General features: G+C 37.8%; 1 protein-coding gene across 1 annotated transcript in view; it reads left to right on the top strand.

The window, feature by feature from the left end:
* Positions 1-1,795: 1,795 nt before the first annotated feature.
* LOC128744384 (RNA-binding protein Musashi homolog 2) overlaps positions 1,796-19,995 on the top strand; it is an 82,689-nt gene continuing 64,489 nt past the window's right edge. Inside the window, exon 1 of the mRNA XM_053841364.1 lies at positions 1,796-1,908. Coding sequence (XP_053697339.1) covers positions 1,811-1,908 — 98 coding nt within the window. The 5' untranslated portion in view covers positions 1,796-1,810. The remainder of the gene's footprint in view (positions 1,909-19,995) is intronic.

Raw genomic sequence — 19,995 nt, 5'->3', positions numbered from 1 at the left:
CGCTGCACCCTTCGGGTTTTCCAGTTCCTCACACAGTTCCAACGCGAACGCGCATTGCTTGGAAAAGTGGGAAGCAGGGTAATGAATTTTATGTAAACTATTCTGTTTTACATTTGCCTCTTGGTGCTTGGAAGCTGATTCTGCGAACGACGACGACGACGACCGATAGTTTTATCCACAACTACTTAGGCCTTATTTTCCCCTGCGAGTGCTTTCCTGGGATGTTTAGTTTCCGTCTGAACTGAACAGCCAAATTGAATTACAGTGCAACTTTAATGATTCGAGGAAAACAAATCTGGATGTGAAATTTGTTAGATACATGAAGTTGAGCAAAACATTTCAAACTATGGTTGCTCTAATGAGATGCCATCGTCAACATATTTTAATTTCAAATAGCATCATACAAAAAATAATTTACGCCACATCACGAACTCCTCTAGTGCACACACCGGGCACACTGTGTTTGCATTTATGTGTGGTTTGGTTTAGGTGGCGGTTTTCAATGTCGTAACTTTGCCGGATGAGAGAAACGTTAATTAACAGGACGGTATCTGGTGCGGTTAGATTTCAGCTCTCTAGGTTAAAACCTATGGCGAAATTTTAAACCGAGCGTCAGCTGCACGATGTAAGAGGGTGCCTCCATTAACCTTTCAGGCGTGCGTGCGGCATTCTATATGGCATCGGTAAAGCCAAACTTACCCTTCGATTAATCATTTTCAAGCAGAAAATTAAATTAGCGCGAAGTAGTGTTACCGTCTGCCTACCGTGTTGGAGGAAAATCTGTAACAAGAACGGCGAAACTAGCTCTCTTTTGAAGCAGCAAATGATTAATGCATTAATTGTAAACAGTGGGAAGAAAATCTCAATACCGCCTTTTGTTTTCAAGCGTGATTTTTTCATCTGGTTCTGCTTCGTGCAGCCGTCGATCTACGAACTGACGTATATGTAATCATCGAACAAGCTAGATTACATCGAGATTCGTTCCTTGCAATGTAGACCAACCACTTGTGCACGCTCTAAGCCCGAGTAGAAACATATACATATAAATTGCTATTAACTCTGGATAGACTGTGCGATTTGTAGCAGCGAAGCACAAGAGCCAAAGGGCTGGTATTAAGTGTAAAATTTGGCAGCTTGTCTTCTTGATTTTTGTAATTAACTCAATTTAGCTATTATATATTGTATATTGCTACAAACGAATGTAGCTTGTGTTTGTGTAAATATGAAAACTTTATTAGTGTAATTCTATTTACGCGGCGTCTCTAGCTGAGTACGGCCCCTTGCTAATATCTGACCACTGAATTATTTATTTTTCCCATTACTTTACAGCCATTACTTAGACTGCTCCGTTTTTCGTACTCTCCGACAATCTTTGTCTCTTAGCATTAGCCTGTATGCCTTAGTGTTAGTGTGTTTAATTACAATGAGTAAACATTCTTCCTCTCTCAGAACCACTAATAATTATCTATGATTGCAAAACTTCAATTAAGATTAATCTACCTACATAGAAGTTGATTTCTAGTTTATGTTATTATTTTGTGTATTTTTTTTCTTTTTTACTACCATCTAGCAATCCGATACGGCAGAACCTAACTAGCGAGTATATTACCTATACTACCAGAGATCGTTTAGTGTTTTCGTAGTGTTTGAAAACTGCAAGTAGTGTGAAAGTCAAGCATATACAGTAGTGAAAAATCTGGCAACCAGTTTATATATACTACACCAAAAAAAAAATCAAAACAAAACCTAGTAAATCGGCAGTAATCTTTGTACGAAAACCAACCACAACATCTTAGCCAAATAAGAAAAAATGCTGTTTGAAAGTCCCGTCGCCGCCGCAAAAATGTTCCCATACAGTGTGCCTCCACCGATACAGGGTGCTGCTGCAGTCCCAGTGCAAAATCTAAGGTTTGTGACATATTCCAAATTTGCAAACGCATTGTTCTGTTTATTCCAAATTTTTGCTTACCTATTTCCTAACCTATCAATTAATAACTCTCACTTAGTGCTATTCGCAAATTTAAAGTTTCAATGTGGTTCTTTTTTCCGAGAATAGGCCTAATTATTTCCACTTGTTATCCATAATTTACCTGCATTCACGTTCTCTGACTTTGGTTGGGGTAGGTGTACTGTAACAGGTGAATGAAACAAATCAAAGTCCAGAAATACGGACAAAGAGGAAACCGATGGAAATTTTGTTCTTATTCGGCAGACGGACGGTAGATGTGCACGTAGACATCGGGCTCACTGAGGGTTTCTTCCTGTACCTTTTATTTCAAGTTTCTCTATACATCTACATCTGATCTTCTATACGGCTATATCTGTACGGCTATAACATAATGGTGATGTTTGAAATTCCTCCTTCATGATGGCAATGGGAAATTTTGGCTCTATTTTCAAACTCTAGTCTGTTATATATTACATTTCGCTCGACCAGAAATATGAAATGTTCGTTTTCCTATTTTTGCGCTGGCTAAAAACCATCGAACGTTTGTTTCGCTGAGACAAGCGGAATCCATTATAGTGCTACTGTTGCTGCTACCTTTATGGTTATGATCATTTCTGATTCGAGCCGTGGCCCGACGACGGTTGTCAGTTGTTGTAGAAGTGTGTAGTCTGGTTATAACTGTAGGTTTGCTGCAATTATTGTTGTTTTTTTTCTAGAATTTTAGCAAATTGCTGTTGCAGAAAGGAGAGATGTAGCGTGCTTTGAATTATTATGCAAATTCACTGTACAGTAGGTTCAATACAGTTTTATAATCAGGTTGACGGTTTGTGTTGGAACATGGAACCATTCATGTTTCTACTATTTTATGGGTAGTAGCTACGTAGCCTTGTTGTTTTATAGCGGACACTTCGGGTGAATAACAGAGCAAATTCAATGCTCTCATCGTTCCGGATGCTATGAAAGCGATTTTATATTCATTGCAGTCAATATTTACGGTATATTTACGTTGAATTTGAAGAATGGTAAAACAACTTGCTTTGGCAACACGAGCACAGTAAAATATGACAGTAGTTTCGAATGAATCATGATGCATTATACATTCTATGTGCTATGTTAGTTTTCTTTCTTAGTTTAGCTCATCGGTATGCTTATTGATTTGTTTCAATAGTATTGATTTTTGAGAAATTGCGTACGTTAACGTACCGTGAACCTCTACTAATATGACTGACACCTGGATCAGATTAGGCGAGTTCATTTTCAAACTGAATATTTGGGAACTCTTCATTTTCACATACGCTCATGGTGCGCACCCTATGAATGTGCTTTTTGAGCTCAAAATAAGAATGTTATGAATAAGAAAGTCATACCAGCGGGGGTTCACAGTACGAAAAAATATTACGTAAACTTATTACTGATACATTTTGGTATTTTTCTGCCCAATCATTTCCAGTTTTTTGTGTTACTTCGTGAACTGTTCCCTATTGAGATGACTCGAAACGAAACTTGACGAGCAACAGAAAAGTTTTTGGCTTAAGACACACTCACGGTGTCACGGGACACCATTGGTAGCTATTTTTGATGCAGGACTACCTCTTACCGCTGGGTGTCATTCCAAAATTTAGATTTCAAACGTTAATAGCTCTGCCAATTATGAATAAATGTTCATGGTTTAGATACCGATCGACTTATAATAGATGTAGAAATTCTGAGATTTCTATCAAGTATTTCTTATTCAATCACGATTACTTTCCTTTAAAAAAGTGACACTCTCCCTGTCCCAGCAGGTCGAAGATTTTTTACGACGATTAAACCTAGACCAATTTGATGTCTTTGCTTGGGAAGTACGCCAGAAAAAGTGACAATCGTCTCAACTAAATTCGCGATTAAACCTACTGTCTTACCTGACTCACAACGAATATACGTTATTTTCGCGGGATCGCGTTTGTTCGAATGCTTTCAAAAAATATCTTTTTGCACTATTCGTTGTAAGTCAGGTAACACAATAGACCAATTTGATGTCCTTCCTTGGGAAGTACACCAGAGAGAGAGTAACATTCCCCATCCCAACAAAATTTCTTGCGACTGCAAATAAACCTAGACCAATTTGATGTCTGTGTTAGGGAAGTGTGTCAGAAAAAATAACAAAAGTTCCTTGTCTCAAATTTCCCTTGTCCTAATAATGTTCAAATTTGATATCCTCCTGATGACACATTCCAGCGTTACGGGACACAATTAGCACCCATTGTTACCCTGTGAATCGCCTCCTGTTGTACCAATTTTTTGGCAAATACCGTGTAAAATAGTTGTTAGAAAAGTATTTCATTTTCCACTAGAATACCCGGGATTTAATGAAACAGGAACCGATCTGCATAGTAGGGATAGTGTCCCGTAACGCTGGAATGTGTCTTATACGAAATCTATAAAAAAGGTCCGTAGTATCAATATTAAGGGGAGTTATATACGCTAGTAGTCCTACGCCAAGCTACCTTTCTGTCCGGAGACATACCCTTCTATTTTTACTATATGCGAATGTATGGCATCCTATAACGCTGAAGCGTCTTGGATTTACCTTTTACTAGAGGTATATTCGCTTGCAACGAACGGTCGATGGAAATGATAACGTAAATTACACACATTAACGTAGATCGAAAGTGTCGATCTGAATGGTCCGGATGTGTAGTTCAGCAGGCAGAACAACAAACGGACATAACTTTTTAATATATTCAAAAACTAAGTTCTTCCAATGGAGACAGACGCTTTCACAGTGATATGAATTGATAAGTATTATGGTCCAACTTGAGTTAAACAGCGAGACACATCCAAAACAAAATAGTGCCAGCTTCAGTTAGTGGATAGTGAATAGAAAAATCATTTATCTTATCTGCACGATCATGCAGTTGTTTGTATTTGTAAATTCTTTCTTAACGAGGTTTAAAGCGATATAAACGTTTTGTTGAATTAATTATCATACTAAACAGTATATATACGAAACATCTACAGAATATTAGGCGGTTGTGACTTGAGCATGCCACGAGTATGCCCCTCTAGAAACCAAACCGATAATGATAACCTTGTTTACAGTCGTTAAAGTGGTGAGAATTTTTTTATTGGGTCAGAAAATACTATAGTCAAATGACAACTTACCATTTAGCAGCATTAGCAGCACTTCAATACACCATAATATTCGATTTTAGTACACTGTACAGAACAGCGTAATTGGTAAGAATCCGTGATCTCAGTATCTTAAAAGATTTTAAAACTAATCCCATATTAACGCATCAGGACTGGATGGATAGGCAATATAACTTTGAACAGAAACACAGTAACAAGTCGAACGGAGTGGGAATCAGGTGGGCCCAATATTCAACCAGGATCGATAATCTTCTACACTGACGGTTTTAAACTAAATAACAAAGTTGGAGTTGGTGTAATGGGCCCCGGAGTTGACATATCAATATCCATGGGCCAATGGCCGACTTTTTCAAGCAGAAATACCGGTAATTATTGAATGGGCTACAGTTTGTCTGCGGCGAAATTATAGACATGCAATAAATGGACCAGAACCATTCTGTGGGGCCTCAAAATGTACCATTATAATGGAATTAGAAAACTGGGAAAAATCAATGCTAGATGATATCTGGAAAAAAAATTTGACAGTTCGACAATCAAAGAAATTTATATCTCCTAATAAAACAATAACCCAGAAACTTCTTAGCCTGTCTAAAAAGGATTTACGTACTTATTGTGGCCTCGTAACAGACCACTGTGCAAGTAAATATCACTTAAAACAGCTTTAAAAATTAGAAGATGACATGTGTCGCTTCTGTAACCTAGAAAGTGAAAATGTGGAACATCTGTTATGCAATTGCGTGGCAGTACTTCATAAAAGAAAAACTTTCTTTGACATGTCTTTAATACAACCCTCAGGTGTATCGATGAATTCTTCCAATAAGGCAATAAACTTTATTCGTTGTATAATACCTTATTGGGACAATGCCGTCGATCAGCAAGTGGAAATCACTCATACTAATAATACCCTGATGTGCGTACAATAAACAGGGGCCTGCCGCAATAGATCAAATAACTGGTCGCAGCGGAAAATGTACCCAACAAGGAAAAAAAAATCCGTGATAGCGGTGATACCCGATTAATTGATCATAGACAACCGTTATATAATAGCAAACCGTAATTACAATGATTATTGTGCGTACATTAAAGAAATAAAAAGAATATCGGAATTACGAGTATATTTGTACGAGAACCAACCGCCACAAGCAAATAAAAATGCTGTTAGGAAGTCCCGTCGCCGCCGTAAAAAGGTTCCCATACAATATGCCTCCTACGATACATGGTACTGCGGCATTAACGGTGCAAAATCTAAGGTTTGTGACATATTCCAAACTTGTGCCAATTTTTCAATTTATACCAAATTGTTTCTTACGCATATTTTCTAACCTACAATAGGTACTCTCACTATTCGCTTTTAAAGTTTCGATTTCAACTTTCTTTCAACGTGGTAGTTAGGCCTATTAATTGCACTCGTAATAGAGGACGTTTCCTGTTGAATATTTGAATAGTTTCACAATGTGGCAGATGCTGGAACAATCAGCCTAAAAAGCCATGCCCGTCAAAACAGTCAACTTTTACGGCAAACTGAATGGCTGTAAAACTAATTGTTAACTTAAAACATGTTTTCTAATAGCTGTTTTAAAAAGTGGCATGGTTTATGATGGAAATTGCTTTTAAAGTAAAGAAATTTGAAACCAGCAATCCATTTTCATTACGTAGAGGCTTTATGTACTATTTTTATGCACCGTTTTACGTGATTATCTCATAAAAATCGCAATCTCTTTCGGCTTGGAAATAATTTGACTGCAATGAAATGACTCAAAACCAGGAATCCCATCAATGCAACTATAACTACGTCATCAGTTTCGAATCATTAATAATCGCAATAGTGCTCTTTAGTGCATTGTCACAAATGGTTTTATGCACGGCACGGCGTGAAAAGCGATCGTCCTGTGGATGAAAGTTGTCTTTTAATTCTTAAACGTGAAATGGTCTGCAGGGTGGCAACTACCTGGAAAAACCTGGAAAGTTTTCAAACAACCCCAATGATCGATTCATTGAGTAGTCAAGAACACTTAGAAATAGATAAAGAAGTACGGCACACAAGCGATAGATTGGGTTCTCGATAATTAGCTCAGTGTTTTGCAAAGGGCCTTATTCTGCGAGGCAAGTGAAGTGATATAACAAATTTAGTTTGCACTCACTTTGCGCGTTTCGTTTGGCGTTAGTCAAGTCGAATCGAATGACATTGAAGTTTCAGGACGGACATTTGGCGGCATGTGACACAATTCGCAGAACATCGAAGTAAATGCCAGTGGCACCTCAGCGAAATTCGGTTTTTGAGAAGAATGTTGGAGAAATTCCACTGACTCACGGCAGTACATAAACTTGCCATACTGTTGTAACAAGTTGTAAACGAAATGCGGGTGCAGCGACCCTACTTTATACGTAACGATTTTTGGCTCTATCTTGGACCCGGAAGAGTAAATCCCGATCAATCTATGCAAAGTGAAATAAGCCGCGTTGGTCAGAAAGTAGAACAGCCACCACTGGTAAACTGGTAAAGCGAAATTAAAAATTAGCTCAATTAAACTGCTTTTTTGCATGACTTATGGCTCGAAGAACGCAAATTAAACATACGAACATTTCCGCATGGCTGGCAGGAAAAGCACCACGGCGGGTTGGAGAGCTAGCCGCAATGGGCACTAAAACCCCGCTTGCGCCTGAGTTTGCGAATAAACTTGCGCGGGAAAAGGAACAGATGATGAACTCACGGGAGGAGTGTAATTTGCTGGTCGGCAGAATAAGAGAAAGTGATTGAAGAATTCGCCTAGGGAAATAGAGTAGGTGGGGAAATTTTTCTCAATACCTCATAGATTGATAAACAATTCAAATATCAACGATCGAAACACATTTTCAGTTAAAATTATATCGCAATATGTAGCATAGAACTTTATTAAACACCGAGAAAAACCTGAAAAAATCAGGGAATTTGGTCTTTCGTATTCAGTTGCCATCTGTGGTTTTGTTGATGTGTATGTGGATGGAGAATTCGCCAAGAAATGATTAAGTATTTGAATCGATGAACGTTGAGGACAGTATTTTATTGGCCTGTGGATTCTCTCGCAAAACATGACTGGACTTTCCTTTGGTCTTGTCTAGTTTTGCCTGGTACTTGGTGAGGGATACCTTGTAAGCGTACCAAGTGGACAAGAACTGTTGAATAAATGCATTGTAATTGTAACCCGATGAAGTTAGCCGAGTGTTTCATTCCACCAGGGCACGTAACGGCAAATTATCTGTGATGTTAGTGACCAATTTGCAGTAAAAACATTCATGATCCTACTTTGTTGTAGGTCAGTAGCCTTAGCCACGAAGTCCAGTTCAACTAGAGTTACTTACTTACTTTACTTAATCAGCTCCAGGCCGTGGTTTTCTCTGCTGTACGAAGAAGTCGTCTTCCTTCCACTCGGTCCATGGCCGCAATTCGCCAGCCACGTAGTCTGCGTAGGGTCCGCAGATCGCCTTCCACGTGATCGATCCGTCTTGCTCGCTGCGCGCCCCGCCGTCTCGTTCCACTGGGGTCGTTATTGAGAACGTTTTTAACCGGGCTGTCGTCCGACATTCTCACGACATGTCCATCCCATCGCTGGCGACCATTTCTCAGAAAAAGGTACATGAAGTTTGAAAATCTTGTTTTTACAGGAGCGAGGAGTTTTATTCCGTTGAGGTTGTTCCACACCGCACTGGAATACTTATGTGTAGCACCGTTTTTCGACCACTTCTCGTGGTCGGATCATTACAAAATTAGTATCAAAATAAGCGAGAAAAACTGCAGAATCAAAATCTGAAATAAAAAAATAAAAATTTCTTCAAAAATTTTAGTCGTTTATGTCCCCTTAATAGTGAAATTGTTAAAGTTATGTGAATACGGTGAATGATTAGTTTGGGGAAGCTTGAAAATCCACACGGAAGCAGAGCTAAAAATTATTACATTCAGTATCGTACTCCATGGACTGCCCGCCCGCCCGCTTCATGGTTAGCTCCGGGGTACGATGCTGGCCTAACAAGCCAGTCGTCGTATGTTCGAATCTCGGCTGGGAGGTGCTGCTGTAGAGTCAGTAGGATCGTTGCACTTGCGCTGTAATTGTCCTTTACTTTAATAACCGGCTGCGAAGTCTGTCAATAAAGTAGGGTCAAGTTCTCAACAGGCGTTTACACCCATGACTTTTTTATAGTATGTACCTTTTATTGCATTCATATTTCACGTACCGCTGTTGCGATTAGTGGCTATACAACGCTTAGCATTTAGATTGATACGAGGTTAGTTTGAGACAGTTAGTATACGGCTGTGAAACCATGAAGTTGGTATATGAAAATAATTTTTAAAAGAAAAATTGCTTGTGTGGAGGATTAAATCAGTTGCTTGAACAACGCATGTCTTAAGATTGTGCATTGGCAAATTATAAAACCAGAAACATAAACATCAGGTTTTATACACACATACCAATTGAAATTTATTCTTTAGAAGCTTATATTTACGATTCCTATTAGAATATTTTCTACAAATTTCACATGATAGAAAGTAAAAGAAAAAACAACCAAAGAAAAACCCTTTGATCTTGAAACTGTTGGCCTTTTCCAATCCATTCATCACCTTCACAGTGACAAAAAAGCATGCACATGCACTAAATGCAACCGGAATAAATGGTTCGAAACGAATTAATTGCGCCAAAAAGTCGTTTTGCCAGCGAGCGCGCTGAGCGGTCCAGAAGAGTGCAAATAGATCGACCATCGTTCGTCAGCCAGACATTCGGGGTGCTGAATAAGTTCAGTTTTACTCCGAGTTATTTCATCCAAGATGGATGGAACATTATTAAAACGATAAAGTAAAACGGAAGATGATTAAAACTTTAATATGCATTGTTCATTGGAAAAAAGAAAAAACGAAGGAATATGTTTTTGTCCGAAGCTTGTAATTCTATCCGAATTGGTCTGGTTTATTCAATGTTTGAGTTTATGGACTACTTTCTAGACTTTACATACTGCACTTGATTTCGTTTTTGAACGTAAATATGAATAATACACCCAGTGAAAAGTTTCCCGTTAAATTATGAAGCTTTTTATTTTACGCGTTAGAAAGTCAGGGAAGCACTGAATGTGTACATACTGCATCCAGGGTGTCGATTATCTAGCGAAAATAAAATTCCCTGACTTTTCCAGGTTTTTCCAGGTGTATTTCGAAAAATTCCAGACCCAAAATATCTCCCTCATTTAACTTATCAAAGTGTTTATTTGGCTTAATTGGTTGTTTACTCTTGAATTATCATTTCCTAATGAATTCAATTTTCCTTTTTAATTCAAGTTCAACTTTTTATACAAAATTTCTATGTGCAATATTAAAATTGATTCGAACTTAATTAACGCACATTGAAATTAAAGAATCAAGCTAAATAAAAATTGCAAGATATCTTTTCGGAAAAAATCCAATAGACTGCTGGTTTATCTGGTTTAGCTGGTTGTCAAAGGGTTGTGGGATGAGCCGTCTTGCCTGTAAGATCACATGTAATGAAGGGGTATAGATCCGCTTCAAACATTCAACTATGCAAAACAATTAACATAAAAGTTGGTCTTTAGCTTAGAACATAATTCGAAGATATTTTCTGACACAAAGTCCGATTTGTCTGAGCAGATATTTCGATTTGTTATCAAAATTTGAGGAAACACTTGTTTTGAGGCCAAATGACTCAACTGACATCGCAGCATCGTCGTATTATTTAGAACCTGACCGTCTTCGACATTTTATTTGACCCACTTTCAGCCAGCTTTTGATATTCAGGGTTTGCGACTGTATCAAACCTCTGATCGCAGTCGAATTTCGAAGATATGACTGATTTGTTAGACTAAATCAGAATTTTGAAGCTGAGATGGTCTTTCATCCGAATACGCATTAAGCGTAGGTTTTCACTAATGATCGACATAAGAATAAAAATTAAAGTCCGGGTTCTGGCCCATTCAGGTTGAACATCGTAGCAAACTTTCAAAGGCTGATTTTGGTTCAATTTGATTAATCCTCGTTCCAGTTACAGTCCGATCTCGGTCCGGAAGTCTGGAATTATCCAGAAGAAAAATTTGCTGGTGTGGCCTTTTTATTCCACTTTCTGTACAAAATAAGCAAATTTTCTATCCACAGTTTTTGATCTATAGTAAATATCCAATTAATATCAAAGAACCCATAATATATTGATAATGATCGATTAGGTGGTGAGCACTTCTCTTTGAAACCAGAATCAATCAAATCGGTTCAACCGTTGTTGAGGTTTAAAGCAGGTCAGTCGCACATTCATGAAATTTGTACACAGCAGATTGATTGCACGTGAGTAAAAATAACGTCTCGTATTCTATTTGATTTAGGTATACGCGAAGGCCTTGAGTGAAAAGGTGCCAGATATTTAGTAAATGTTATTTTGCGGAGTCTGAACTTTTCCGGTACATTTTCTTCCCATGTCAAAAATACCTGATTTCAAATGAAATTCCCTGACATTCCCTGACTTTTCCAGGTTGAAACGAATTTCCCTGACATTTCCAGGTTTTCCCTGATTTTCCAGGTAATCGACACCCTGTGCATCATATTGTGATGACCTACGCCGTGCAACTCCACAAACTTTGTTTATGAAAAGGGCAAACAGTTTAACGCTCACATGGTTTTTCCCCAGTGATGTTGGGTACTAAAATTTCCAGCCCGTTAATCTACTATCCGATTCGGGTAGCCGGGGGCTGCTTTATGTGATGTGTTAGCAGCCAGCCGGCTGGCGTTTTATTACACAAAACAAGCCAACTTATCACACAGCTTTGTTTACATTTTTAACAGCGAGTTTTGCCTTTCTACTATATAAATATATAGTATAAAGGTATAGAAATCACTTGGAAAACCGGAAATGGAAAGAAGGTCCTGCGGGCCGAATGTCATATACCATTCGACTCAGTTTCGAAAACTGAGCATTTTCTGTGTGTGTGTGTATGTATGTGTGTGTGTATGTGTGTGTGTGTGTATGTGACGCTTTTAATCTCACTCACTTTTCTCGGAGATGGCTGCACCGATTTTAATGTTCTTAGTGTCAAATGAAAGGCCTAGGTGTCCCATAGGTCGCTATTGAATTTCCTACTGATCGGACTTTTAGTTCAAAAGTTATGTATAAAAATACGAAAAATATGGGACTTCATTATCTCATAGGTCCCTTAACCGATTTGAACAAAATTGATTGCATATGAAAGAGGAGCCTTGCAAACCCTTAACTTCCAAATTTCATGACGATTGGACTTGTAGTTTGAAAGTTGCATAAAGAAATGTGAAAAAATAGTATTTAAAACATATTTTTGTAACATATAAGCATTAATTCAATGAAAAGCATCACACATTTTATTATTATTTGAAAATTACTGCTGAGATCAATCAAACGAAACCGAGTTATTTGAAATCGGACGGTTCATTCAAAAGTTATTTAAACTTTAACACTTAAAGGCCGTATATTAAACCGTTAAAACGTGTGAAATCAAAACAAATGTTGATTGTATGCAATGTGTGTGATGTATGTGTGTATGTATGTATGTATGTATGTATGTATGTATGCATGTATGTATGTATGTATGTATGTATGTATGTATGTATGTATGTATGTATGGATGTATGTATGTATGTATGTATGTATGTATGTATGTATGTATGTATGTATGTATGTATGTATGTATGTATGTATGTATGTATGTATATGTGTGTATGTGATGACAATTTGCAATTTTGAAATTTGCATTGAAATTCAAGCAAAGTGAGAAACATGTCAATTGTCTGAAGTTTTTGAAGCCTCTTAGTGGAAGTGAAATACGAACTCTGAAATTAATGAAAAGAAAAATCTTTTTCCGAGTAAATTCCACTATTTAATATTTATTCGCGACAGATACGTATACGCATCGAAATAAAACACTGATGAAGCCTGCACGTTGTAGGCGAACTACGTATCTGTCACAAATAAATATTAAATACAGTAGGATTTCGAATTTGGCAACAAATGCATGTCGCCTATGTTGCCAAAATCGAGACCCTTTGTGATATGACAAAATTGAATGTAAATGCATTAGAAATTGACTAAATGTTATTAATCAACGATTGCAACCTTTTTCACAAAATCCGCCAAGAGCTATCCGTGCGGTGCAAGTTAGTTTTTGGCGACCTACGATAAGACGTAGTCCTACGTCAATAAAAATATTATTGTTCGAAACATTCTATAACCGCAAACTTTTTTTCATGAACACACTTGGGGCAATATTTTTTCATCATTTAAAGTAATGCGGAAACTGACTGATATTTAAGCATACTTTTGGAAGTAAAATATTTTGCGTAGCCAAAAACGGATACTTTTGTTGCCAAAATCGAACCATGCCAAATTCGAAATCCCACTGTAGTGGGATTCAATCGGAAAGTTTTTTTCTTTTCTTTGATTTCAGATTTCAATTGTCGTTTTCTTCACTTGCTGTTACTCACAATTGTACAAGAAAAGCAAAAAGCGAAGAAAAGTAGTTAATTTAAGCATGTAGGTATAGTGGTGTATAGGATTAAAAATACTAGTGAGTTGATTTTTCCAAATAAACTTACAAAAATTTCAAACAATTTTTGCGCATCTATAGATGCTCTTTCCAATCAATAGATACTAGAGCTTATAAATTTTATATGAAAAATAGCAGGAAAACATTGTACGGTAGTAATTTTGTACGATTTGCATCATATTTTAATAAATAAATCGAATTGACAAGCACTGGAAATCATATCGATCATATTTCCCATTCTCAAGCATGTTTATGGCGCAGCTTTTGCACTATTTTTTGATCTCATCTTGTTTTCCTGACCCTCTAATGGGATACATTGTAAAAACGATGCGAACAAGCTAATGACTATCTTTTCATGAAAGTACATTCAAAAGAAGCTTAAGTTTTGATTTTCATGCAAAAATAATTATCTGAAGAAGCGCCAGCTAAGAAATAGTTCCATTTCTCTTTTTCATATCTAATGCTCTATTCAGTTATTTTTTCTAATTCAGATATATTGCAAAATTGAAGCCAAGCAAACTAATAGTAAAATTTTAAGATCTTTTATTTTATTGTAGATACCCTTTTTCTTCAAAAGCGAAATATATTAATAATGTTTCTTAACTATTGTTTTTCAAAGATGCTAACTTATGAACGCGTGGTATTAATATCAAAATATTAAAAAATCTGCTATGAACACATATTTCATATTGTCAATTCAAAACAAGTTCCGTATGTGGCTCTGAAGCTCGAAAGTTAAGGCCGTCTGTACACCCGTTAGAGGGTTAATTTCTAATTTTCTATATATATTCATTCAAGTCCGCAAAAATTATCTTTTGTGTTTACATTATGTTTCTATAAATCACGTTAAAATTATTAAACTAAATAAGGTGTTCATCAAGTAACATAAATGACGCTTAACATAAATTAATTAATAACATAAATGACGGGTGCAGAAATACACCCAAGGAAAGAAAATATAATTGTGCGCAATACGTTGTGAATTTTACTGGCAAATAAGGATTTTGAGGAATACAGAACGGATATTTAAAAATGCAGTCTAGTTAAATATAGATGTTCCTGAGAAATTAAATGATTATTGTGGCAGTAGAAAGGCTAGGTCACGCCGCTAGGTGGATTAATTCGGGTTTTTTTTTGAACATTAGTTTTTTTTTATTTTTCCACAGGTTTTTGCTTTGACAGATTCTGTGTTTTAAACTAACACTTTCGTTGAGAATCGGGTGCGCTGTGAAATAATTCTAGAATTTGTATGGAGCACGTAAGATCAATTTCCGCCCCACCATTGGCGATTATCTGATCTTGAAGTCAATGTGCTTTCGAAAATTTACAATGTTGTGTGAGCGTGTGAAGTCTACTCCAGTACCGTCTAATGTTGCAACGAACGCGGCTTGCGGCCGCAACAGCTGGAAAACAGTTTCTGCCTTCTGCGCTGCCGGTTTTTGCCTACCGTGAAGATCTTTTACCATGATATTTGCAGGACGAAGGTGCAAACCACTCGATCGATCAGAGCCAGACTCAGGGCTGTACGAGTGTTTCGTTTGTTTGTTGGTGCACTTCTTGGCAATCGAATAAAAATGGCGCCCACAAAGACAAACTGGGTTTTTTCTTCTTCTGTGATCGAACAGGTTTGCCACTAACATCGCAACAGAAGAAGTAACATCAGACAAAAAGGGGACCGTGAGCGTGTATACGTACAACATCTGCACGTGAAGTTTGGCTCCCCTCCCCCGAAAGGCCAGAACGCTTTTAAGTTTTCAATGTTTGGCTTCGAATGCTGCAGTGCGCTCAAATACCAAACCGAACCGACCGACCGGCTGGCGATGGTGGGGCTTCCTTCCGTGCGTATCCACACACCTCTATGCTGCCAGACTGTTGTACTGTGCCTGTAGCCTGTCTGCCAGCTTGCCTGCCTGCCTGACTGCTTGGTGTGTTTCCTTCTGTCACCGTCTGTATACAGACGTATCCGTGTCGAACACTTCACGACGAAACGTATAGAACAGGCAGAACACAGTGACATGACGGCTGCAGGAACATTTGCCGCTCTATATGGGTGAAGCCACGCATGTTCGACACTTCCTTAAAAACGTTATACTTCGTTCTTCGTCTCCGCTCAGCAAGAATAAATGCTGTTCTTCAACAATACAGGGCGCACTTGGTAATGCGATACAAAACAAAAATAATATTGTTCGAAAGGGACAACAAATCGTGTAAAGTACAATTCTAATTTGGATGTTTGTGGAAAAATTAGTTTAGTGTTCAATAAATGACTACTGAAAATGGCACAATCATTGCTGTAATTGTAAAAACCACCAATCAAGCACTCATGCATACTGCAGTGGCCATTCACGGTCATTTACTGAGTCGCTGTGCGCTATGAAATTGCAGGATTTAGTACTCCGAACTGCTATATTAGTACCATTATTTATTTGCATTTGAGCAGAAATCATCCCCTCCCCGCCGCCGTTGTTCCACGTCTCCTAAATTACTTTTTACAGCAACACCCGAGCAGGAGCGAAGAGCAATATGATATCAAAATGTGTCATGGAAATCGAACAACTCGTATCAAAATTTGATCTAGTTTTGGCTGACATAGTTGGTAAAATAACAAAAAATAGTTTCAAAATTTTGCTCCTTTAAGGCCAAAAGAATAACTACTTGTGTTATCTGAATAACAAAGCAATAATATGACTGTATTCAGAGTTTAGAATAACATATTTTAGTATTATTAAGGTATGGAATAACAAATGCAATAGTATATGAGATATTAAAAATCTTTTTATAAAATATTTATAATCTAAAATCTCTTTAATCAATAAATTTTTTTTTATGAAATATATCGAATGTTATTTTAAGGTCAAAATAAGATATGATAACAAAATCAGTTATTAAACTCATCTTGCAACCACTGTTTAAAATATCTACTCAATAACAAAATGTGTTATCAATGTATCTCCATATCTATTTAATAACAAAATATAGCATCATAACACAGTTTGATATTGTTTTAGTATTATGTTGCTCTTCTTTCCTGCTCGGGCAGATTTGCTTACCTGGAAAAGCATCATACATCATCGAATTAGTGGGGAAGCACGGTAACTTCAGTCTGTTCAGTCTGTTGTGCGTGTTCTGTTGATACCCTCTTCCATGAACTCGATCCCGGCAATAAACACATTAAATCTGCTATCGCTTTTCTCATAGAGCTGATGGCATTATGCTGATTTTTTTTTTTGTGTTCAACTTATTCATGGCGTCTCGACGGTTGTCCGCGTGATTCCGCACATATTCAATTCAATTCTTGCCATGGAGCTTCCAGTTTTATGGTTATCGTTCCTATGGATAGGCACCGCTTGTAGGGCTTAAGGCTTTAGTTTGCAGTCACCTTTTACAATTTCATGCGATCAATCTCACGGATACGCCTTGTGCGGCTCATGGCGATGAATAAAATCCCGTAGTCAATCGGTATCTGGAATCAGCAGCTAACATCGTCTAATACAGCAAGTAGTTTGTTCAACCTTCTTAATAGTTTCGTATGTGATTTTCAGTTGATTTATTTTCGAACAATGTAGTTCATGAATTCTATTTTTTGTTTGACATCTGACATCGCCGGATACGTATCACCATGTCACACAGCTCACTCGTCTAGAGCAGCATACCTGGTGTCATGGTTGATCTTTTTTCTGTTGGCTTCCAACTGCAAAAAAAAAAAAATAAGAAGAAAATTCACATTTTCTTGCCAGGTATCTGGCCTTCTTCTGGAATCGCTCCTTATTGCAGACCAGTATATAATGATGTTTGCACCGTTCCCTCATTGCACCGCATCCACAAGAGTTTCCTATTTCTGTACGGTAAAGAACTCGAACATGCTTCAGCAGCTGGCTTCAAGCCATTAAGGTGAAGCACAGGGTGGTTGTACCCTTCTACCTGTACAACGTATACGTACCGTGAACACCGCATACCATCTGATCTGATCGCTCTGGGATGTTTAGCGAGAAAAGGCTATGAACTTTAAGGGGTCACGTTATTGCCGGTGACTGCCGCCCCGTTGCCAGTGGTGTGGCAAACGAAGGACCTTGCTCTGCAGTCATCAGCGGGAACCACATCGAGCCAACGTGTGTATTTGAATAGAAGATTTCTGATGGACAATGGCGTTGATAACTTAAAGTATAATGGTAGATGTTTAAGACACGAACGAAACTGGTTTCTTCGTTTGTTAATTCGCCTGAGCTTCGAATGGTTTCGTATTATTTGCGCTGCTTGCTGTGGCCGTAAGGTCATTTATATATGCTTGAACGATTTAAGTGATGTTCTGTTTCTTCGTGTTCTGGAGTACATATTAATTTTGCTTTCGCCAAATGCAAGCCAATGGCAGTTATTTTTATTGCTTTGTCTGTATAGGCTGGGCAGAAAAAGAAAAACCACTGTTATTTGATCAATCCGTCGTGCAATTTAGTCAATTCTGCATGTTTTTTGGTCCTGGTACTATTGATGATCAATATTTAACAATGAATTACTACCCGTATACCTCGTAAGTACTAAGTAGAATCTCGAATATCTCACAAAATAGAGTCTCATTCCAAAAAATCCGAAATGGGAACGCTACGAAAAGTTATTAGGTTTGAGCGCTCATAACTCAGCGGTTTTCTGGTTGATTTTCAATATTTTTGCTCAAACCGATCTAAAATTTAAAATTTTAGGTCGACGCTGTCGTAAAATAATGTCATGTTATGCCTTATTTTTGTTATTTTCAGTGCATTTGACAATAATACGAAGTGTTTTACAGAGATCAGTTTGATCCATTGTCAATGCAGTTGCAGACAAATGTGCGCTTTATGCAAAGTAGATTATTTTTTACTCGTTTACGGAAATTTAGTTCTAGCATTTTTTAGTAGAGCCCATATATGAATCGGAATAAATAGAGTGTAAGTGAGATTTTGAACCCACTGCTAACCACTTTTATTGAATATATTCTAAAGGACACAAAAACTCATTATTTTATGATAAGCACGAACAATAGATGATAGTTTTGATTATTTCGAATGAGTACTATATTATTTTCATGATATTTGTTTCTTTTCTTTTTACGCTATATTGATCCTTGTATGTATAACCAAAGTTGAGGATAAAACTTGATTAAAAATTTCCCTGACGTAGTCCTACGTAGACCTTGTGGTCGTGCCTATAACTCTTTTAATTTTTTTCCACCTGCAAAGGTTAAAGTTTACCTGAGCCTTACCTGGTTCAAAGCAAAGTTCAATAGAAAAAGGGGTTCGACAGTCGCCACAATTACCTCGAAGGTATCAATAAAATTATGGTGCTATTCACTGAAAAAAACACGCCCCTTTTCCAGGATGAGCCTACACGCAGTAATACTTAGTAACACAATCATTGTAATCACGTTCAGTGTGATTGGTGGTTAACATTATTCCGCTGTAAAGCATTTCAATTCAATATCAAACAATGCTCTAGCTACTAGCAGCTAGTCGGTCCGAAACAACAATTGTCTGAATACAGAAGCAGCAGCAAGAGTAATACAAATAATTCCATTGGTAATCAGTACAGCACACAAAAGCGTTAGTCTGTCCTATACATGTGCATACCAGCATACATATCGGGCTGACCAGCCAGCTCTTGGATGAGAATTTTTTTTGTTTTCTCGATGCTGTTGCTGCTGCTGAGCTGTGTTTGTTGTGTACTAAGAAATTTCTTGAGAGTCAACCTAGAGAGGGATACACAAGAAACGAATGGCCACTGATTGAAGTAGACAAGCACAAGGAAGCGAAAAGTTTCCTCCCCACCGATATAGTTGTATATGTGTGTTTGTGTATGTTTATGCAGCATTAAGTTCGCTTCAAGCCATACGTCAGCCAGCATCAACTTCACGGAACTATAACATCAAGTCAACGTTAATAATGATGCAAACATGTCCGAGCGCATGTGTGTTACTTTACGACAAAAAAATAACAATCATAGGAAAAGTTAAAAATCTGTTCTAAAAGTTTGCACTTACTGGTGGTGCGGTGCGGTGGCGCGGTGCTGCGTTGACGTGTTGTCTGCAGCGCACTTTAGACTTAGTCTCCCGGGTCTGCCGAAGCAGAAGGAGGGACAAAGCGAAAGCCCAGGCCCAGCCAGCAGCCGGTCGTACTCCCTCTGGTCAGTTTGTCCGCAATATTTCAACATGCCTTTGGCAGTGCTATTCTGCTGCCGCTGTTGCTGCAATCGTTGCTGGCTCGTGTAGAAGGTGTCCTTGGTTTTCGAATGTCTTTTCGCTAGTCTAAAAATTTTTTACTTTCAGCGATTCTCAACCATCAAACATCTCAATCAATTTTCGAAGGATTTTGATGGTTGAATGTATATCAATTGATTCAGAATGGACGTAT

The sequence above is a fragment of the Sabethes cyaneus genome, chromosome 3, assembly GCF_943734655.1.
Source record: "Sabethes cyaneus chromosome 3, idSabCyanKW18_F2, whole genome shotgun sequence".
Classification (NCBI taxonomy): Eukaryota; Metazoa; Arthropoda; class Insecta; order Diptera; family Culicidae; genus Sabethes; species Sabethes cyaneus.
Note: the sequence above shows the minus strand (reverse complement) of the source record. Positions and strands in the feature narration are given on the sequence as shown.